The 22886-nt window shown below is 50.3% G+C and overlaps 1 protein-coding gene across 2 annotated transcripts in view; it reads right to left on the bottom strand.

The window, feature by feature from the left end:
* Positions 1-22886, bottom strand: part of PRKG1 (protein kinase cGMP-dependent 1) — a gene marked incomplete at its 5' end in the record, with an annotated part of 340143 nt that overhangs the window by 297037 nt on the left and 20220 nt on the right. The window contains one exon of one of the 2 annotated variants that reach the window (XM_084210093.1): positions 14384-14870. The exons of the other annotated variant lie outside the window; for it this stretch is intronic. Within the exon in view, the coding sequence (XP_084066219.1) occupies positions 14384-14694 (311 nt within the window). Of the gene's footprint in view, positions 1-14383; positions 14871-22886 lie in introns of those variants that run through there. 2 annotated transcript variants of the gene reach the window in all.

Below are 22886 nucleotides of genomic sequence, written 5' to 3'. Positions count from 1 at the left end.
TCTGCCTGTGAAAATCAATGTCCCTGAAATGAGAACACTGGAATTTTAAGTGTCCTGGTTTTGTCAGAGACCGTGCCTTGCTATTTAATCAGGAATGAAAAGTAATTTCTAATCACCAAGTGCCCGTGCTTATGAAGCAATTACAGTTAAGGCATTCTCTGGGATAGAAAAAACTCATCAGCACTAAAAGCCAGAAAGATGAAAGCCTGCAGTGATGGGCAGAGCAAACACTGTGCTGACCACAATTCTCTCCTTCTCGGGTCCAACACCCCAAACTCCCCAGCTTGTCATAAATTAGGAGGCAAAAACATATGAACAGCGTAAATACGTCTGAAGAGGAGAAAATAAAGGGAAAAATGAACTTCCTACTGCTCTCTGGCCACCCCTGAGGCTGCAAGCAGCACTTCAAGCAGGCTGATGAAATCCTCCTCGTCAAAGGCAGCAGAGGAGTGTTGTGATCTGCACACTCCCTCTCCTAATCTGTTCTGGCAAGGCGATTACAGGAGCTGCTTCCTTTAAAAGAAGTCAAATTTATGCACACACGAAGAAAGGGCTAACTGTACAATCAGTCCCAAGAGCAGTGCCAGGAAAAGAGCCTGCTGCAAGGGGAAAATGGGATGCAAAATGCAGCATGGAAGGGAAGATGTGGATTTTCAGCTCCTGCTTTATAAAGGAGCTAAAAGGTCACAGTGGTCATAGAATCCCAGAAGGGTTTGGGTTGCAAGGGACCCATTGGAAGGGTCCCATCCAGTGTCACCCCTGCTATGTGCAGGGACACCTTCCACTGCCCCAGGCTGCTCCAAGCCCCAACCTGGCCTTGGGCACTGCCAGGGATCCAGGGGCAGCCCCAGCTGCTCTGGGCACCCTGTGCCAGGGCCTGCCCACCCTGCCAGGGAACAATTCCTCATTCCCAATATCCCATCCCTCCCTGCCCTCTGGCACTGGGAAGCCATTCCCCCTTGTCACTCCATCACTTCTAAAGGATGTCTCTCCATGTTTCTTGCAGCTCCTTCAGGCCACAATTTGGTCAGCCCAAAGCTTCTCCTCTCCAGGTGAACAATCCCAGCTCTCCCAGCCTTTCCTCCCAGCAGAGCTGCTCCATCCCTCTGCCCATCCTGGAGCCTCCCCTGGGCTCTCCCCAGCAGCTCCAGGTCCCTCCTGTGCTGGGGCAGCTCTGCAGGTGGGGTCTCACCTGAGCACAGGGGCAGAATCCCCCCCTCCCCTGCTGCCCAGGCTGGGGCTCAGCCCAGGGCACGGGGGGTTCTGGGTGCCAGATCTCAGCCCAGCACCCCCAGCTCCTTCTCCAGGGCTGCTCCAGCTGCTCATGCCCAGCCTGGATCCATCCCAGGGGTTGTCCTGATCCCAGAGGCAGCACCAGCACCTGGCCTGGTTGAACCCCTGAGACTCCCAAGGGCTCCCATGGAGAAGAGTTTGGGGGTTCAGGTTTTAGTACCTGAGCCAGTCTGTGCAGACAGGGCTAAGGAAGGACAGAGGAGAGAACATGGCTGGAGAAGGGGACTCACTCAGCACTCACCTTTCCCATGTCCAGCTGGGACAGACATCCCTCCCCTACTGCTCCCCATCACTCTTCTTGAAGGGAACAGAAGCCGCCAACAGCCAAGACATTTGCAGACAGCCCAAGAAGCAGTTCTGAGGGTATGAGGGGGAGGGTCAAAAGCAGCAATCTGTTTATTTGGCACCTAAATATAGCCCAGTTAACTCAGCAAACATTTTCTCTCTACTACATTGCTATTTTGTCTGCGTGCAGAGGCTGCAAGGAACCAGCTGCAGCATCACCAGTTGATTACATTCTCTGATGAGGAATTTGCTTTTGTTCCTCAGCAGAAATTTCTGCCACTCTGTGCCCCTGACCACTCTCCTGGGTCTTGGGTATGAAAATTCAGTTTTCTGCTAAAGCCCCAGCACAAAGAATGAGCTTTTCACCTCAGCCTTTCACAAAGGAGCTCAGCTCAGCCATACCTGGCCAGGAATCAAGCCCCTGATAATCAAACAGGACACATCAGGTGGCTGCTCTTCCAGGCTGGCCACAGGCTGATTAATTGTTTCAGCCTACACCAGGTTTATTAAGTTCTCTCATTCCACACCAGGTGAATTAATTCTTTCATTCCACACAACCCAGCTGCTGCTAAAAGAGAGGTTTCTAAACCAGCTGCATTCAGAGTGGAGCCTGTTGCTCAGAAAAGCCTTCATGGACAGTAACCAAAAATAAGATTGGGCATTTTGAGGTTCTTGTTTAAAAAGCATTATAACCCCTCAGAGCATGTCCAGGGTTTTTTTCTGCCTTTTTGTTACTTTCTTTTTTGTAATAGGACTGCACACCTGGACACCTGTAGCATGTAGAGGAAAACTTTTTTCATTATGAAAATTAGAATGAAATCATAGAACTCCAGAAGGGTTTGAGTTGGAAGAGACCTTAAATCCCATCCATTCCACCCCTGCCATGGGCAGGGACACCTCCCACCATTCCAGGCTGCTCCAAGCCCCAAAGTCCAGCCTGGCCTTGGGCACTGCCAGGGATCCAGGGGCAGCCACAGCTGCTCTGGGCACCCTGTGCCAGGGCCTGCCCACCCTGCCAGGGAACAATTCCTCATTCCCAATATCCCATCCAGCCCTGCCCTCTGGCACTGGGAACCCATTCCCTGTGTGCTGTCCCTCCATTCCTTGTCCCAAGTCCTTCTCCAGCTGTCTTGGCACCCCCTCAGGCCCTGGAAGGGGCTCTAAGGTCTACCCAGAGCCTTCTTCTCCAGGCTAAATCCCCACCTCTCCCTGCCTTTCCTCCCAGGAGAGGTTTCAAATGATCCATGACTGATTTTTTTTTTCCCCAGACTCACTTAAATCCAACCTTGCCTGCAGTTTTACCACGCAGGCAGATCCCTGTCAATGCAGCATCTGATTTATTCTTCAGATGAGTCCACAAACAGACAATTGATTTAACTTTTAAAAGCCCTCCCTGCTCAACAGATACTCCTTAAAAAGCACAGGCCACGGGCAGAAGGAGAGATCTTCACTCTAAAATAAAGACCAAAACACCAAAAATACCCATCTACAATTCCTCTGCTGTGCTTTCACACTAATTTGCTGAGGTGGCTGCCTTTTATCCTCAATGTTTGTATTGCAGCAAAGTGCACTTGAGTCGACAAAGCAATCCCAGAGAAAATGGTGTCAAGGCACTGAGTGGCTGTGGCTGAGCAATCTCAGGCTCCCCAGCCCAAACTGATTTTAAAAAACCCCAGCTTTTAAGTCTTCTGGAAACACTGAGTGCAAGATAGGTTTAAAATGAGCAGATATTGGTAAAAGGAAAAAAATCCTGCTGTTGAGCAGGGAGAGATGTGCCAGTGATGGGTCTGAAACATCAGCAAGGGATGCTCAGGGTGTGCATCCTGCAGTCCTGCCCTGCCTGTCCCTCAGTGTCCAAGGGATTTGATGTCACCTGGTGGCTGCAAACACGTGGAATTTAGGGTGGGAAGGTCCCTCTCATCATTTTACTGGGAAGCCACAGGGAGAGAGCCAAGGCAGCTCTAAAGGAGCCACAGAGCAAACAACCTGACAGCCAAGCAGCTTTTTTGTGCATCCTATTCTTCAGTGGAAGTGATAAAAATTCCATTAAGAAGCTTGGAATAAGCATGGAATATTATCTCCCCATGATATATCATTTCTTCAGTATGAGCAAAAGCACAGAATATTTCAGCTGCTGACCAAGGAAATCAGGATAGGTAACAGAGCTCAAGGCTCCCCAGGAAGCACCTAAGCCTCAGAAGGCTCCTCCAGCAGATATTAAAACTCCAAATCCCTGTGAAGATCCCATTCTGGGTACATTCCACAAGCATCCACATTTTCCACAAAGCTCCTGCTTTGCCCCAGTGCCTAAGGCAGCTGTCCCAAGTCACCTTTCCCAATCCTGCACCCTGCCAGCACAGCTTTACTGAGCTTTACCATTTGGTTGCTACATATTCATGGATTTTCCACCAATAACAACTCTGCCACAATGCTCTGAACGTTGCTCAGCTGTATTTATTAAGCAGGAGCTTCCCTCAGAACCCTACAGCCAAAATATTTGTGCCCAGCCAGCTTAAACAAATAATTTGACTCCAGTTTATAACACTTGCCCATCACAGGGCACAGCAAGAACCTTTTGTGGTGAAAAACATAGAAAAAATAAGTGGATATAGAGTAGGCCTGCCATTGAAAAAGTCCTTTATAGCTCACAGCTGGAATTTCAGTCAGAACTAGGAGGGTGGAGAGCCACTGTGCTCCAGAGGTGACCTGTGACATGTCCCTGGTTCTGCCCTGTTTCCAGCAGGTCTCTCATGTGTTTGGCTATTGTATTTGCTGGGAATGTCCCCACAAAGGCAGGGATGATGAATCTGACTCCATGTTCTCAGAAGGTTCATTTATTACTTTATAACACAATGTTATATTAAAGAATGCTATACTGTACTAAAGAATACAGAAAGGACACCCACTAAGTGCTAAAAAGCTAATAATGAAAACTCATGACTCTGGTTCCAGAGTCCTGACACAGCTTGGCCCTGACTGGCCAAAGAGTGAAAACAACTCACAGCAGAATCCAATGGAACAATCTCCAAACACATTCCACATGAGCACAACACAGGAGGAGCAAATGAGACAAGAATTGTTTTCCTTTTCTCTGAGGCTTCTCAGCTTCCCAGGAGAAAAATCCAGGGCGAAGGGATTTTATCAGAGAATGTGAGTGCCTCATTTGGCCTCACCAAACAGCCTCAATCCCCATGGAAGCTTCTCCATCTGTACCTGCAAAGAGTGGGATAATCCTTAACCCAGATTTGTACATCCCAAGTGATGCTCTCAGCACTGCACCAGTGGGTTCCCATTTGAGTTCTTTTTGGCTCTCAAATTAAGAAACCATTTCAAAAGATTCCCAACATCTGTTTTGTCTGTGCAAGAGTAACAGCACAAACCCAAGAGCTGAGATTTGATTGATGATCTCCCTTTTGGAGCTGCTTTGTCTGCTCAGATCACACCAACACTCATCCTTGCACCAAGTCCAAAGGGGAAAAGCTTGGGGATTTATGAAGGAAGGGATCATTTGTTCCTAGCCATGGACAAGACACGAAACACCTGCAGGGTGGTTGAGGAGAAAATAACTGTGGTGAAGGTGAACAGAAGGTGAGGCAGGCAGAGGTTGGGTCTGTCACCTCACAGAGCCCAGGTCTGTCACCCCACAGAGCCCAAAGTCACTTTTCCCAGTTCCAGATCCCAACAAACTGCACTGGCACATGGAACACACCTGTGCTGGCAGTCACTGTGCTCGGGTGTCCCAGCTTGCTGGAAACACTCCTGCAGGCACAATAACAAAGCCAGCATGGGAATGGAGGGAGATGAGATGGATATATAACAAAATTAAAATTTTAAAACAAAAGCTCGTCCTCCTTCTTCACAAATTTAAATAATATTATATAATTAAATTTAAAAATCCACAATACGAACCACAAATAATTAGTTACTAAATTAAAAATAAAAATAATTTAAATATAATTTCTTAATTAAACAATTTATCCTTAACAAACCTTATTAAAAAGTACAACTCCGTTTTTAATTTATTAAAATAAAATACTATAAAACTCACAATCTATTATATAAATAGGAACTAATAAACATCTAAACCCAAACAAAAAAATACCGTGGCATACATTTAATCCCAATCTCAAGTAAAAAAAAAAGAAAAAACAACAAAATAAAAACTCCACACATTTTCCCTCCTGCTCCAGTATGGATTTACCCACAGCCCCTGGAGGAATGAACCTTCTCCAGGAAGGAACCTGCTCCAATATGGGTCTTACCCTGCTGTGCCATAAGTTTATCCATGGTCTCATGCACAGCTGCTGATGCCTCAAGGTGTTCCTGCTCTGGGGTCTCTCCTTGGACCCCAATCCCTTTGGAGGTACAAACACTTTGAGATGCTCCTGCTGGAGGTGGAAGCCCAGCACCACCACCCACTCAGAGCCCAGTTGGGATGGAGGAGACAATCAGAAGGGCAAAAGGGAGAAAACTCATGGGTTGATATGAAGGCAGTTCAAGAGGTAAAGCAAAAGCCACAAGGAATTAATTCTGTGTTTTTCATGGGCAGGGGGGTGTTCAGCCATTCCTAGGAATGTGGGGTTCCATCCTCTGCAGTCGTCCTTGGGCAGTTGGGATCAGACCTGGCTCTGTCCTCTCCCAGTTTCTTGTGTAGCCCCTGTGTGCTGGCTGGTGGGGCAGGTGAGGAGCAGAAAAGGCCTTAGCACACCAGAAAAGCTGGACTGGCAGGAAAATCCAGCCTCCTGTGGAATCCTGGGCTCCTGTCATTAGAGGTTCTCTGCCTCCAGATGCACACAGGCAACAAAGGCTGATTTTTGACAGAGATGCAAAGTCTGGACCCTGCTGGATGGGACAGCTGTGTAGAAGATGAGCTTTGGGATTGCCAGGGAAGAGAATAAGCAGCATCCATGAGAAAAGAGAAAAATCTTGGGCAGAAGGAGGAGCAGGAACAAGACATCTAGGGAAGTAAAAAAGAAGAGGAAGAGGGAGAAGAGGATGGTGCTCCACACCACAGAACCCAGGAGCTGCTGAAGGATGTTCATCTCCTCCAGATGACCATGCCCACCCTTTAAGCTTCACAAAACCTTTACTAACTTGGGCAATACTGCAATTTGAAGGCAAACTGCATTTCCAGGATGCCTGATCTTCCATTTCACCTGCAGGAATTTCTCAGGAGTTCAAGAGGCAGATTTTGAAAGCCTCTATAGCTGAAGCCGGGTATGGTTTCCAACAAGCCTTAAGGTACAGCTGAGTGGCACCATTTGCATCACATTTGCTTTATCTACACCTTCCTGAAGTGCTTGGCCACTGCCCTGATGTGCTGCTGGCAGTCCCAGGGCCATTGATTTCCTCTATTCACCAGAAATATCACCCAGCAAGAAGGTTATTTTCCTCATTTAGCCTGTGGACTCCGAGAGCAGTAATGAATTCCCCTCAGCTGCCGGATCTGTGCACACAAATGACATCAAATAGGCAGTTTAAATCCTAACAAGCACTGACACATCCCAGGGACCCACTTCCACTGGGGGCAGGGAACACTGCCTCTCCATTTCCAACACACCCATGTTATTTACTCATGAATCTCAATAATACTCTGTAGTCACAGAATCCAACAGCATTTCCACTTTTGGATTTGAAGGGACCTTAAAAATCACGTTGTTCATGGCAGGGACACTTTCCACTAGACCAGGATGCCTTCCCACAGTCCTGCTGCTTCTGTAAAAAACTGCCTCCTGTCCACTGATATTAAAGCTTGTTTCCCCTCCTAATAAAAGTGTATTTGCATGAATGCAATACTCTCCTACATGTGCTAAATACATGAGTGCACGTACATGTCATTATAAATATATTTCTATTCACATCCAACACAAAGTATGTGTGCACTTACAAGACTGCAATTCAAATTTTCCATCAAGCCAGGCAGCTCCAGTATGATTTCTCCTCTCTGTTCACATCACCCACAGCCACCACCTCAGAGAACATTAAGCAAGTGAACAAAATAAACCTGGCCTGGGCTGTTTCTAAATCCAAGTCAAGCCCAAGTCAGAGAGCTGCTGTGCAGCTTTCCTGACACAGCTAGGGTGTTTGACAGGAAACACCTCCAATAAATGTGCTCACAAACCAAATCAAAGACGGGAATTTGGGGAAAGAAGCGCTGCTCCAGGCAGGAATGGTTGCAGCCTGACAAGGAGCTTTTTTTCCCTGATACCCTACTTCAAATTTGCTCCTAATGAAAAAGCCCCAAACACAGCCCAAAGACCCCAGACTTCAGAAAGTCTGACAGCCCATTTTCGACTTGGAAAGAAGGCACTGGTGTTGAAGTTTGGCTCTCCCGGCTCAGGCTCTGGTTTCCAAGGAAACCAGTGGCTGCAAGAGCCTTGCAAACGCCGGTCCTGTGCTCCTGCTCTGAGCAGGCTGTGCTGGAGCTTCCCCTGACACCAGCCCTGCCAGGAGGGGCTTTAGCAGCTTTTCCAGAGCACCTGGATGCAATTCCAGGCGTTCAGGATGTCAGGATACACAGAGCATATCCAACTGACTGCACACTTAGACCAAACCACTTTCTGTAGCTGCTGAGAGGAGAAAGGCATTATTGTCATGGTTCAAGCTCCAACGTAGCAACAAACACTTTTGTTTTTTCCTGTTCTCTCTGCCCTTCAAAACAAAGACAAGCTACACAAAACACGAATGTCAGGCACTCCTCTGCCTGCACATACCCGCTAGAAACAACACAGCAGCAGATGAAAAACATTTACAGAAATATTTAGACTTTATCCTGATGCAAAGGCAAGGATTTGAAAAGCCAAAAGCAAAGACCAGCAGCACGGGCAGCAAGGACTATCACTGATGGCAGCAAGCGGCGTTTAATCCATCTCCAGCTCAGCTTTCCTGAACCCCTTCCCGCAGGAAGATGTTTGTATTCAGTAACTCTTATCATCCTACAGCATCTAGCTCAAGCAGGATAACCACAGAAACCGATATGTAACAATTCCCTGTATCCTTTTCAGCTCTCAAAAGAAACAAATTTTCCCCCTGATTCCAATTTTCCATCTGGTGCTCAGCAAGTTCAGGACTCATGATGTCCATCTGTCCTTCCAGAGGTAGCTGGCCAAGCTAAATTCCGTACTACATCCATTTCTGTTCAGTTTCAGAACTCTGACCTGGCTTTTTTATTATTCTTGTTAATTTCAGAAACGTGAAACACATCCTGTGTTTAGGAACGTGGGATGCTGAAGCTCAGGAATGCTTTCACAGAGTCTGGAGAGAAGGAATTCGTGTCCGTGGCCTCGGGACCTCATTTTGTGTTGAAGCACTTTAAAAGTCTCCACCTACAGCATTCGTACAGCTAAGGATGAATGTAACACAGCTCAAACAAGTATAAGTAATTATTCCAGTAGTACAGATAAAAGGGAAAAAAAAGTTAATTCTGCAGAAAATGAAATTATGGAGCTGTACTACAATTTAAAAAAGAGTCTCTATGTTAATTACCAGCTGTTAGTGTGCTCGGAGCTACTGTACTTGCTGAACAGTGTTGTTTTGCATATAACCACCAAGAAAATGTCACTGTAGTTTCTGAAAAGAGCTACTTTGCTTTAAAACACAGTTTACTGACACCACACTGCTAAAATTAATCTCCAAAAGCAGCAGAAAAACCCAGGGAAGTCTGTGTTGCTTGTTGAACAGAACTAAGAATAAGTGACATCGCAGGGATGTTTTATCTTGCAATTAAACTCACCTCAGCAAGAACCAGACAGAAGATGACAAAACAACTACGTGGCTTTAATAGCTTTATTGGGAGATTTGTTTTTTACCTTCCATTGAGTCAAACCCCTCTGGAGGTTACACTCAGCACAGACATCACCAGCCTGAACAAACGTGTTGAGAGATGACCCAAAACACTGCTTCAATAGAGAAAAATCATAGTTCTGTGCTTAACAGCCTAACACCACACAGCCACCCCTTACTACTGTGAGTAACCCAGACCTCAGAGGGCTGTAATGTATTACACAAGGAGCTGAGCTGTCACAATGTCCCCTTGTCACTTCCCAAGGCATTAAAGCAGCTCAGAGTGTGAGTCACATGAGTGCACAGAGGGGAGCCCCATCAGTGCCACCACCGCCGAGCCGGACCTGTCACAACACGGGGAAATCACACTCGGCTGCCTCCTCCAGCACTGCCCTTCCTGTGCTCACAGCTCTGCCAGGGAGAGCTTCATCCCTCACAGCACAGCACCAGGGATCCTCCCCCACCTGTGCCATCAAATCCTGACCCCAAACCCTGACCCTTTAAAAAACCCCAGTGACATTAATGGACTTTTGTCCATCGAGCATCAGCTTAAACCACATTCAGATGGATTTGACATTAAAGCGACCACAGCATTTTACAGCTCTCACAACAAATGATAAATGCAGGTCAATTAATTGCTTGCTGGACACATCAGAGTGGATTGACACCAAAAAAAAAAAAAAAAAAAAACACACGAAGGTTGCACCACTACATCCATCTCTGCTGACTGCTCAGGGCAAGATGCTTCACCAGAAAGTGACAGGACTCCAGAGGCCATCACCAGCCCAGCACCTCCCCCACATTCCAGGAAGCCATCACTGCAGGAGCGTGCCTCAGTTCCTCCCCCATCACCTCCACCACCAGTTCCCAGTGGTTTCATCGTGTACCAACCACCCCCCAAATTCCTCTAGTGAGCAGAGAGGGGTTTGGGTCATTTCAGGGGTTTTTAGAGTAAGCTGCAGCACACATAGCACTGATTAACACCAGGAGAGCATTTCGTGCCAACACCCTAAATACAAAGTGCTTTGCAAGTATTTCTGGGGATTTTATGACTATTATGATCACTTAAAATACGCCTCTAGCCCCCAGAGGATGTGCACATTTGCCTTCAAAGAACCAATCTGCCCGTTGCAGGGATTTTGTTAAACCTCTTGTACGGATGTTGTACTTTCCCTAAGGCTATGCAACCAAGTATTTTATGTTTCTTAAACCAGACCTCTTAAATACAACTCACAGGCTGCTCCTCCTCTTACAAACGAGTCTCTGGGATTTTGGCAGATTCCCCAAAAGCCTGCTAACTCCCCAAACCAAGTTATTTAGCCTTTTAATCAACATTTCTTACAAATGACACAGCACTTTGCTGCTGTCTCTGTTAACAGCAGAGCTTGTACCACCTCTGCCAAGAGATCAGGTCCTTCACGCTCACGAGCTCCGTGCTTTATTCTGCGCTCTACTTCTAAGTTTCTTTTTTTCTCCCTTCTGGAAAAGAAAACACGCTGATTACACAGCCTTCCAAAAAGGCAAACAGCTGTTGCAGATCCCTGAACAAAGCAGCCTGTTAAAATTAAAGTCCTGGGTATTTTCCCATGGCAAGAAGGAGGCAGGGAAAGGGAAGAGTTGCAGCTTTGCTGGTTGAAAAGGCTTCTCTTTGCTTGGCTGCTCTGGAGAGTTTAAAGTGCAAAGGCAGTTGGTACAAACTCGGTCTCCCAGTATTCCCTCGGTGCTGACAGGCTGTTAGCAGCCAGGATATACCCTGCAAGAGGTCAAAGGTGTGGAAAAACAAACACGAGAAGCAATTTGGGAAGATGAAGAGGAGAGAACGATCTGTCACGGCATTTTTTCTGCCGCGGAAAACCAGCCAGCTTCCTCCCCAGTCTGTGCCCTCTTACTCTGTCACTTCTGGCAAGTTATGTCCTTCGAGAGGGGGAGGGAAGAAAAAAGCCACTTATTTTAAATAAGTGGCTTCTAGTTACTTGAACAGGGAGACTGCTAAAGCTGCTAATGCCCAATTTCTCTCACTTATAACTCAGAAGAAAATGGCTGAATGGCTGGACATGTTCCTTCATGGATTTTAGCTCCTCAAGTCAGCCGACAAAGCCCTGTTGCACTTTTAAAAACATTGTAGAGGTAAAACAAGCCCAACCATCCAACAGCAAATCAAACTCTTACAGCTCTGAAAAAGCAATTTTATTTAACCATATGCATCCTTAACTGGGGGGAGGATGTGTGTGTAAGGGAAGATCCTGCAGATTTAATAGTGTTTTAATAGTAGTCCACACAGGGCAATTAAATTTACTTTCACACTTTGAAAGCCATTCATAGAATCCCAGAATGGTTTGGGTTGGAAGAGATCTTAAAGCCCACCCAGTGCCACCCCATGCCATGGGCAGGGACACCTTCCACTGTCCCAGGCTGCTCCCAGCCCCAAAGTCCAGCCTGGCCTTGGACACTGCCAGGGATCCAGGGGCAGCCCCAGCTGCTCTGGGCACCCTGTGCCAGGGCCTGCCCACCCTGCCAGGGAACAATTCCTCATTCCCAATATCCCATCCAGCCCTGCCCTCTGGCACTGGGAAGCCATTCCCTGTGTCCTGTCCCCAGTCCCTCTGCAGCTCTCTCACACTCATTCAGAGCTCAGCCACTCTACAACCCAGAACCTTCTGTGTGGCACCACAACAGCTTCCCCCACCACAGACCCTCAAGTATCTACGTGACCCTCATGATAATTCAGTTCTCACAGATTTTCTGCTGCTATTGATCCCACCAATCTCCAGCCACCTCTGCCAGAGCAGGAGAGCAAACCCAGCACCAACTAACTACCAAAAAAAAAAAAAAAACCAAAACCCAGAGGCTACTTTAGAATCATCTTGGTTGGAAAACCCCTCTAAAATCATCAAGTCCAACCATTCTCCCAGCAATTCCAAGGCCACCAATAACCAACATCCCCAAGTGCCACATCCACTGCCTTTTGAGCACTTCCTGGTGGCTTGACAAAACCAAATTTGGGTGCCATCACCTCCAGAGTCACTGAGCTTCAGCATGAACAGGGGGGAAAAAAACCCAACCTTTCCGTGCAGATTTTATTTCCAGGTCCTCACCACCTAAATTCTCACCACCACCACGAGTTATCTTGGCCACCAGGCTCTTAGGGCGAACACAGAGCTTTCAACTCCTCCCAGAGCCAGGTACACTCCTGAAATCATTAGCAAGGATCTTTTCCTGTAATCACAGACTGGTTTGGTTGGAAGGGACCCTAAAATTTCTCATTCCAGCCTCCTGCCTTGGGCAGGGACACCTTCCACTATCCCGGGCTGCTCCAAACCCCACCTGGGCAATTACAACCTGCAGCCACGCGTTGACTTGAAGATTGTAAATAATATTCGTCGTATTGGCCACAGATGATCAACATGAGAAGCTGGGCATTACACCCCACACCAGACCGCAGAGCTGCATTTACACAAGGAGGGATAAAATCCCAGCTGGATTTATCCAAGGTTTCCCGCATATTCCGCAGAGGTTGCGGACTCGCTCTGCTGGAACCTGTGGCGCTTCCCGGAGTTCTGGGAGCTCCATTTGCACTTCAAGAGCACCGACGAGGAAAGCGACACGTGTGGGGCTTCGCACTGCCGGGGGAAATTAACACCGCGGGATGCTCACCACACACCCCAGGGATTTCCCGGACCGCCCGGCCTCGGCCATCCCTGTCGTCCCCTGCTCACTTTTTGGGGTGTTTTGTTCGTTTTGGGGGCTGGAAGGGAGGCACTTCACGCGCCACCGCCGTTCCTCCCCGACATCCCTTCAGGACGGCCTTAAAAGGACAAAATATCTGTGGCGGTGGGAATGGGGGGCGGGAACAGGAATGTGGGAATGGGAGCGGGAATGGGAAGCGGCGGGGCGGCAGGAGGGGCACAGCGGCCCGGCCCGGCCCGGCGGGGTCCCGCCATGGCGGCCGCCCTGAGGGCGGGCAGTTGCCTGGAGACGGCGGGGCCGCCATGGCGGTGGGAAAGGGCTGAGGCTGCGCGGGGAGCGGAGCCAGCCCCGCCACGTTCCCTCAGGGGACATTCCGGCAGGGTGCCCGCGCCCCGTGTCCCACCATCCCTCCCCGGGAACCATCCCTGTGCCCCGGCACCGTCCGCCCCGTCCCCCGTGCCCGCATCCCGGAGCCCACCCGGCGCACACGCTCCCCGCTACCGGGATGGCTCCGGGGATCCGTCAGCGCTCCCGGTTATCATCCCGAGGAATTCCTCGTACGAGGAAGATGCCGGCCGCGGAGGGGAGGCGGGTTTGCCCATCGACGGCGAGGTTACGCCTCGGCCCCGCACACACACATAGCCCGGCGCGGCGAGCATCCGCTCATCACCTCTTCCCTCCTCCTTTTTTATCCCTTGAGGAGCGCTGAAGCACAGGCACGGCGATGCACCGGCCAGGAGAAGGCACCGAGCGAGGGAGCGCCCCTTTCCCCCATTAAGACGCTCTAATTTCCCTAATCTGCGGCAGGTGTGAAACCGGGGCAGCGCATCCCCCGGCGCGCCGGCACCTGAGGATCGCCGCAAGTTTCCCTGCCCCCCGTACACCCTCCGGCGCATCAGGATACTGCAAAAAGCTCCTGCTTCTGCCGAACCCCCCTTCCCGAGAGCCGGGCACCGCATCCCGCCGGGCTCCAAGTTTCCCGTGCTGGGAATGTCTCCCTGCGGGGTCTTGCAGCGATAAACCTCCATGCCCAGGACACGATCCGCTCCCCCCGACCCCGTCCCCCGGAGGGATGTGGCGGCCGGGTGCCGGACAGCCCGTCCCGGCTGCGGGACCCGGGCGTCCCGCTCTGCCGGCACCTCGGCGCTCACTCCTGCCACTCTTCCCTCCCAGCGCTCGCAACTTTCCCACCCCGCGGGGCCACCCGGGGAGGATGCGGGATGCGGGAATGCCGCGTTCCGCTCCGGTCCCTGCCCGGCGAGCGGCGGCGAGGCCGGGGATGGTGCGGGATGAGGAAGAGAGGGGAGGCTGAGCGGCGGGGCGACCCCCTGCTTACTGCGGGCTCTTGGGGTAGAAGGGGAGGGTGACGTGGCTGAGATCCTGGATATCGAAAGCGGTGGGCTCGGCCGAGATCGCCTGGCGCTTGGTCCGCTGCTCGCCCTGCAAGGTGCCGGCGCTTTGCTGCTGCGCCTGCTGCGTGGCGGGCCGGATCACCGAGCGGTACTTGTCCAGCTCGTTCTGCAGCTTCTGGATCAGTTCGTCCTTCTGGTCCAACTCCAGCTCCAGCTCGTCGATGAGCGCATCCCGCTGCCGCAGCTCCTCGATCTTCTCCTGCAGCGCGTACTGTAAATCCCGCAAAGTGCCCATGGTCCTGCCGCCGCGCTCGCCCCTCGCCGCTCCGGGCAACTTTCCCCCTCCGGGGCCGCCTCCCCGCGCTCGGGCCACCCCGGCCCCCGCCGCTCCCCTGGGCTCGGCCCGGCCCCGCGGGGCCGCCGCCGCCGCAGCCGGACCCCCGGCACGGCGCTCCGGAGCCGGGGTGTTGTCAGGGGCGATGTGGATCCGCCTGCGTCAGGCCGGGCTGGCGAGGGAGCCGAGACACACACACACACACCCGCGGCGGCGAGCGGGGAGGGAGGGGAGGCGGGCGGGCGGCGGGAGGGAGGCAGGGGCGGCGGGGAGGATGCACATGCTCGCCCCGCTCCCTCCCGCCGGCCCCGCCGCGCCCCGCGCCGCCCACGCCCCGCGGGCTGCCGAGGAGGGAGGGCGCCGGCCGGGGCAGCGAGCGGTGCCTGCCCTCCCGGCCTTCTGCTGCGGTCCGAGCCGCGCACCTCCCGTCCTGCTCCCCTCCCTCCCTCCGCTCCGCTCAAGGTGCCACTTCTGCCTAAAGAACTTATCCCCCCTTTACTTTGCTTTTAAAGAGCCGGCTTGTGTTGTCTTCCCCGAGTGGAAGCACAAGCCAGCGTCTGGCATGGCTCCTCCTCAAGCCTCAGCAAGCTCCGGGCTCCAAAAAACCCAGATTTTCACGGGAATATCGGTCAAGTCTGTCTGCACTGGAAAAGCCTGAAGGCAGGGCATCTGGCTTTCAGAGCACTGAGGAAAAAAAAAAAAACAAACCCTTAACTTAAAATCTGGGAGATTTTCTGCCTGGCCCAAATCCCCATGTGAAAGCCCATGTTAAGTTTTTGCCTTACCAAACTGATCAGATTCCCCAGAGTGCAGGGTTTTCCTTCATGCACTCAGGTTTTCTGTGTAGCCCTACCTCTGCCATACAGCCCAGGGGGCTGCAGCACAGAAATAACAAAATCAAACAAATGAGCCACAGTGGCCAAGTCCAAGTGCCAAATGATTCTGGGTTCTTCCATTTGCCAGGCGCTGAAGGGCCAGCGATGCTCACTCTGAGATCACAGCTCCAGTCTTGGCTCTGAGGAACAAACAGGGGGCTCTGAGCTGTTTTGGGGTTCCTGGTCAAATCATCCAGCCTGGAGGAGCCAGTGATGAAAGCCCCAGAGCCCAGGAACCTCACCAAAGCTTCTGCAGCACTGGGGCACTGGCACAGTTTCACACTCAGAGGTTTCCAGCAGCTGTTTCTGTTCCCTCTTGGGGAGTTTGATTTAAGGAGGAAAAGGAGGATGCAGCACTGACTGGGTTTTTTGGAGGTGGGTGGCACCTAAATGTTTGTGTCTAGACCTCCCATGCCAGGCATGAGCTGGGAGTGCCAGACACCAGCCCCTGCTTATGGGGCTGAGCTCCTTTGGTCTTGCCCTTTTTTATTTTTCCCTGCTATGCACTGGCTCCAGCTTTCAACCTGCAGCTGGTCTTTATAAAATAAATTTATAAAAGAGAACAGATGAGGAGTTAGAACTGCTCCCTTCTCCACAGTGTTGCTGGAAAGGGCCTGGCCTCTGCTCACACACATGAGGCTTTGCAGGTTTTTCATGCATTTGATCCTGCATTTTTTTGAGATGCACATGGAAAGAGGGGGGAAATCTGGGTTATGCAAAACTCTTCAGTTTTCAGTCCCCTTGATACATTTGTGCCAGGCACAAAGCAAAGTCCCCCAGTTGTTTCCACAGGTTTAAGTCCAGACAGCATTTTTTACTGCCTATTTCTCCTATTTCCATCTCACATAACTCACTGGGAACAAAAGTACCAGATATCTGCTGAACAGTTCCATTTTAAAGACAACAGGCATTAAACAGATGCATTCCTGCTGCCTACAAACTGGGAATCAGTGATAAATAAAATATTTTAACAGCATTCAGCCAACATGCTGCAAGTTTTATTGCTTTTCTCCCTGCAGAAGTGAAATCTGCAGGAGGGAGAGGTGATACAGTTACCTGAAGCCCACCAGGCTTCAAGAGAATCGAGGCCCTGGGGAAAGCTGGTGCATAATTTCTCAGTGACAAGCAGTAAAATAACATGTGAGAGGGGCACAGCCCGGGACTGAGACAACAGTGCCCCAGAACAGAAAGGATCCACAGAAAACCATGAGAAATTATGGCACATAAAGCTGTCAAGGAATTTAGCTGAGTGTACCTAAAATATATATTTATCTCCAGGTAGGAAGCAGATTTTCATTAGACCCTTGGGAGTCTCAAGAGAGATTTTTATGGCCCAGGTTTAGATTTGGGACCATAACCAGCAGCTGTCAAGCCCAAGGCCAGTGTTCCCTGGTTTAAAGATGAGGCCAAAGTAACCCAAAGGGCTTCACAAGCCGACAGCAGAGCTCTGCCATGGGGAGACAGCCTGCAGTTGCCTATTCCTGGCTATTCCCTGCTCTCTCAAAGAAACCAGAGCACAGAAACCATGAGGCCAGAACAGATCCTGCTGGGTGATCTCAGGGTACCACCCACTCCAATAAAAATAAATCCTACAGTCCCATTCCTTTTGATTTAAAGCTCTCAATAAAGTAAATAAATAAATAAATAAATAAACAGATCTCAGGCTCAACAGAGCAGCTGCTTTGTCTGCTTGATCCCGGGAATGGAAAGAAACAGCTTTAGGGAGAAGAATGGCAGGAATGCACCAACTGGCTTGGTTTTGGGTGAAGCTGCTCACAGCTAAAGGAAACCTTCAGTTATGAACTTCCCAAAGCCTTTCCCTGCTCTCTCCACTGCCAGACTGTGCCTGGATGTTGAGTGGGAAGCCCAAAAAAAGAGCATCTGCAGAGATCTGCCCCAGAGCACAGCACGCCAGGGCTGGCTGGTGGGAATCGCAGGGAGCAGGGATGGTTCTCCTCTCTGCTGCACTCACAATATTTCCTCTCTGCACAGCTCCAGGGTTTTGATACCTTCTGCTTCTGAACCTTTTCAGGGATCATCTGTCACCAAATGCACCCACTCAGCTGCCATTTTTCAAGCTGAAACTGTGTTTGAGCACTGCCTATCCTGCAAACACCTCCCTGGATTCCCGAGACAGTGCTCCGGGAGCTGGCGCGATCCCTGACAGGAAAATGTCACCTTGCTCCAGCCGGCCCGGACAGCAGGGACAGAGAGGCTGGACATGCACCACTGACCACATACATAAACATCCTCCTCCTCCTGCATGTGGTGTTTGCTCCCTGCCTAATCCACTCCACTCTTTTCCCAAAAGATCTGCAGGAGCAGATCAGCCCGTGGCAGAAAGTTGAACCAGCTGGATTTTGTGCTGGATTATCCTGCTGGTGGGGGTTTTGTGCAACTTTGGGAAGGTCTGTGACCTGCAGGGCTCTGCCCTCCGCTGGCACACAACCAAATTCCTGCCCTACCTGCACAGTCACAGCAACACCTTTATGACGAGAAGGAACCACAAAAATACAGGAAAATTTCGAGGGAGGCAGCACAGCAGCTGAACACTTGCAAAAAGCACCTCGAGGTGTGGTCACACCTGAGACTCACCACCTCTCATCCATGGGATGCCTCCTGCTATTCCACCACGTCCCCAAAATCCACGGCAGAGCAAGGAGTGCCACCTACTGAAACACGGGCACACCCGACTCCTCCCTAAGGCACATCTCGCCATTCCTTTTGCCCCAAAACGCCTCTGGCAGCTCCTCCTAGGGCCACAGGGCCCTACAGATTTATAGGGGGCACCTGGGAAACAATTCAGCCCCCAGGGATGGAGATGAAGCTGAAGTTACTGTGTCAAGGCAGCCTTGCCAAGACCACAGCAGGAACTGAATATCCGGGGAGTGCTTCAGCCGCTTTTCTCTAGGAAAACAAGACCTATTTTCTCATGACACTGGATGTTCCCCCTCCCTATTTTGGTCCTTTCCAGAGCTTGTAAAACAAAACTGAAAGCCAGTTTGTTCCTCCCCACAAAAGGATGGAGATGTCCAGCTCTGAGCACTGTCATTCAAACCCCATTGATTCCTGCATGCTGGAAGTCAAATCAACACCTGAACTGGATTATCCTGATGACTTTCCTTTAGGGCATCAGTTCTTTCCATGCTCAGTAAGAACCATGGAGAAGTGTGAAGAGCATGCAGCCATTCCAGGAAATCCTCTCAGGATGAATCTGGGGTAGAGTGCATGAGAAGGAAAAGAAAAATACCACAAGGCTTATTAATGGAACAAAAAAATTGCTCGCTGCAGAAGAAGCCGAAGGAAAAAATAACAATGTGCTGTTCTGCAGTTGTAATGCATTTAGCTTTTTATATCACATTAGGGACACACAGAACACCAAAATGAATGTTTGTGCCATGCAAAGCTGAAGGAGGAGACATTGGGAGCATGGAATAGCAGAGGATTCTCCAGGAACACAGTGGTTTCAAGCACATGTCTCATCACATTGAAGATTTAAATTCTCCTTTGTGGGCTCTTTGCCTGGAAGGAAGAGATGGATGGCACAAAGCACCTCCTGTCAGTACAAGGTGAGAGACCTCCCTCCTCTCGTTGTTTTTGCAGGCTGGAGCAAAGCCTGGGCTGTGCTTCCTGCTGGGTGGGCTGCAGAGCTGAAACAACATGAGTATCACTCATCTCATTACAAGCTCTACAGAAAAATGGCAGCAAAAAATCATTCTCTGTAGCCACAAGTTCAACAAGCCCTTCAAAGCTTGTTCCTTCCATCAGAACAACCAAAACCATCCCCCTCTGACTTCTTCCCACTGACAAGACCCTACTGCCACACACCTACAGAAACCTCTGCCCTCCAAAAGCAGGAAGATTTTCTCCCATGACCGCACAGAAAATTGGATTTTCAGCAGCTCACCCCTCCAGCTGGGTGCACATGTTGGCTGTGTGTCCCCACAGCCCTTCAGGGTTAAGGGAATGCTGTGGGATTCCTGGGAGCATTTCTCACATCCTCAGCCTGAATGACTTCCTTGGGGCCAGGCTTTCTCCAGGAAGGACCACACACATGATCCCAACCCCTCCTGTAGGAACCAGATCCTAATCCCTCCTCTCCAGACACACCTCAAGTGACTGGTTCCTCTTTCCCAGTTCCCAGGATAGGCTGGACTGCCCAGCAAGATCACACACAGGCAAAGCTTAAACACTTCTTCCTCTGGGCTGAATTAAGCCAGAAACCAGTTCTAAACAATTCAACTGCCTTAAGAAGTCTCCTTGGGCTCAGCTTAAGCAGAAATTTGTTCTGCAAGCTGCCAAAAGAAACACTCAGTGCTCTTTGCAGTTACCACAATCAGACACTGCCCATGCCCTGCTTCTCCCAGCAGTCCCAGGGCACTGACAATGTAGAGCAAAAAGCAGCATTTAGACAAGGCAGGCCCTGGAAATGCAGCTTTCCATTTGCTTTTAGCCATAAGCAACCAGCAAATGAACCCAGGGACCAATTAAATGAAATGCAGGGAAGCAGATTTAGTCATGGAGCCACAGGATCCAGGATGCAACGGAGGTGAAGTCTGTAAAAAACATCAACTCAGTTGATGTTGCTGGGAAAACAGGTTCATTCTGCTCCCACACACATCTCTGTTGGACTGGGGGAAGCTGGAACAGTTGAAGGAAGGTGGGAGCCATGTGCTGGGTCTGGTTTCCACAGGGATAGCCAGGCCAGCTTCCTTCCACTTCTCATCAGCCAGAGCTGAATGCTGGGGACAGCCTGTGCTCAGTGACCCGGGGACATTCACTGCCCCCCACACATTCCTCCTTGGAATGCATCTGTTCTACATCTTTTCCATGTGAAATCACCTCTGGGCTTGTCTTTATCTGGGATCCAACAAGCAACAACCACTCCCAGAGGACCCTTGGAATCACAGAAGGGTTTGGGTTCAAAGGGACCTTAAATCTCAGCTCCTTCCATCCTCTGCCATGGCAGGGACACCTCCCACTGTCCCAGGCTGCTCCAAGCCCTGTCCAGCCTGGCCTTGGGCACTGCCAGGGATCCAGGGGCAGCCCCAGCTGCTCTGGGCACCCTGTGCCAGGGCCTGCCCAATTCCTTCCCAATATCCCATCCCTCCCTGCCCTCTGGCAGTAGGAAGCCATTCCCTGTGGCCTGTCCCTCCATCCCTTGTACAGAGTCTCTCCCCATGTTTCCTGTAGCTCCTTCAGGCCCTGCAATGCCACAATTTGGTCCCCCAAAGCTTCTCCTCTCCAGGTGAACAATCCCAGCTCTGCCAGAGGACTGGTCTTTGTCAGATGCTGGGAAAAACTTGGGCTCACCACAAAGAGATTTCTTCCACCAGACAGCAGCAATTCTTCTCTGTTCCCTTTTATAACACAGCTGAACTCCTCGGTTTCAGCTTTTCCCCTCTCTGACCTGTACCTCCCTCATTGTTTTAGTCACGGTGCTCTGGCTGCAAGAGGTGGAAAGCAAAACCCTCAGGAAGGTGAGAACAGCAAGAAGCTCATTCTCCCCCCCTCAGATTATATTAATGGATAAAGCAGCTCATTCCTCCAGCCTCATTTTGAGGCTGTTTGATGCCATTCCTTCACTTTGGGGGTTTCACAGTGACAAACCTCTCAGCAGCCCCGAGCATTTGCAATTCTGGGTGCTCCCTCTGCTCACCCCTTCAGACCCTGCAGTTTTCTTATCTCTCCTCGCCAGTAATGCACCACTCACCTCCCATAATTGCCTTGGTCTGTTAGGTTGATTTATCCAGCCTTCAAAACAATTCATTTATATTTGAAATTGGATTAGAAATAAACACAAATTCCGCTCCCCCGATATGGAAATAACCAGTGTGTTACCATTATTTCATGATGCATTGAGAACAAGTGCCCTGTCTCTTTATACAATCAGTGTAATTCCCCTGCTTATTAAAAAAAAAATATTATTTGGCTGTTTCACGTATTTATAATAATAAACACAAACCACAGATTTTAAATCTGGGGTTTGCATGCCTGGAGAACAGGCTGGTGTTTCTTTAAGTTGCACTGAGAGTTGCTTCCTTTTTAAAAACAGATTTGTGGCAGAAATTATCCTGAAATCTTTGACATTTGCACGTCCTGAGCAACTGGAAACATTCCACTGGAGCACCAGACTCTTATTTAGGGATCTACAGGTGTTTATGGCCATAATTCCAGCAATGCTAAACCCTTCCCCTCTGAAAACATTTCCCAAAAAGCTCTGCCCACAGGAGCTGAGCCCTGAGATCATTTAAGGCTCAGAATCAATGGCTGCACCCCACAGAGGGCCAGGCTTGTTACAGTACCAAGGAAATATCCATGAATCACCCAGGCACAATCTGCAAACAGGGCTCACATCAGGCCTCACAAAGGTTTTACAGCGCTCCACTGACTTCTACAGCGATTTCTTATTTATGCTTGGGGGAGCTCCATCAAGTTGGGCTCTCAGAGTGTGTAAAATGTTTATATTCACAGTTTTCTCTGTCAGTGTTTGCAGGGACTGATTGCTCTACTCATCAGAGCATTAGAGACCAGCACTCGCCTGATTTCCTCAGCACCACCAACATCTCTCAGCTGAGTGCCCTGGGTGAGTCAGGGGTGGGCAGAGCTTTTATCCTCTCCTTTCTTCCATTTCTGGTGCAGATCTGCAGCCAAACCCCTGGCTGAGGTGCAGGGCTCCCTCCTGGTTGGCACTGCTCCACCTCCTCACCTGCCCTGGTGTTCCTCACTCCAGTTCCTTTCCCAGCTGCTTTTCCTCTGACTTTAAGCCCTCTCCATGGCAGAGAATTCAAACTCGTGCACCTCTTCCCCACCAGCTCCCAATCTTTGGTTTGTGTGGAAAACAGCACAATTGTCACTTCTGGGGAGTTGTGATACCAGCTACTGGGAGCTTCCTCCAACCTAAAGGGAACGATCTCTTGGAAGTGATGCTGCTGCAAAGGCAAAATGTTCTGGGTCTGCTTCTCTGTGGTTGGGAAAGCAAGATTCCCAGGCTGGTGTTGATCTTTATACGATCACAGAAAGGTTTGGGTTCAAAGGGACCTCAAAGCCCATCCAGTGCCACCCCCTGCCATGACAGGGACACCTTCCACTGTCCCAGGCTGCTCCAGCCTGGCCTTGGGCACTGCCAGGGATCCAGGGGCAGCCACAGCTGCTCTGGGCACCCTGTGCCAGGGCCTGCCCACCCTGCCAAGGAGCAATTCCTCATTCCCAATATCCCATCCCTCCCTGCCCTCTGGCACTGGGAAGCCATTCCCTGTGTCCTGGCCCTCCATCCTT

Source organism: Fringilla coelebs, assembly GCF_963513975.1.
Source record: "Fringilla coelebs genome assembly, chromosome: 8".
Taxonomy (NCBI): Eukaryota; Metazoa; Chordata; class Aves; order Passeriformes; family Fringillidae; genus Fringilla; species Fringilla coelebs.
Note: the sequence above shows the minus strand (reverse complement) of the source record. Positions and strands in the feature narration are given on the sequence as shown.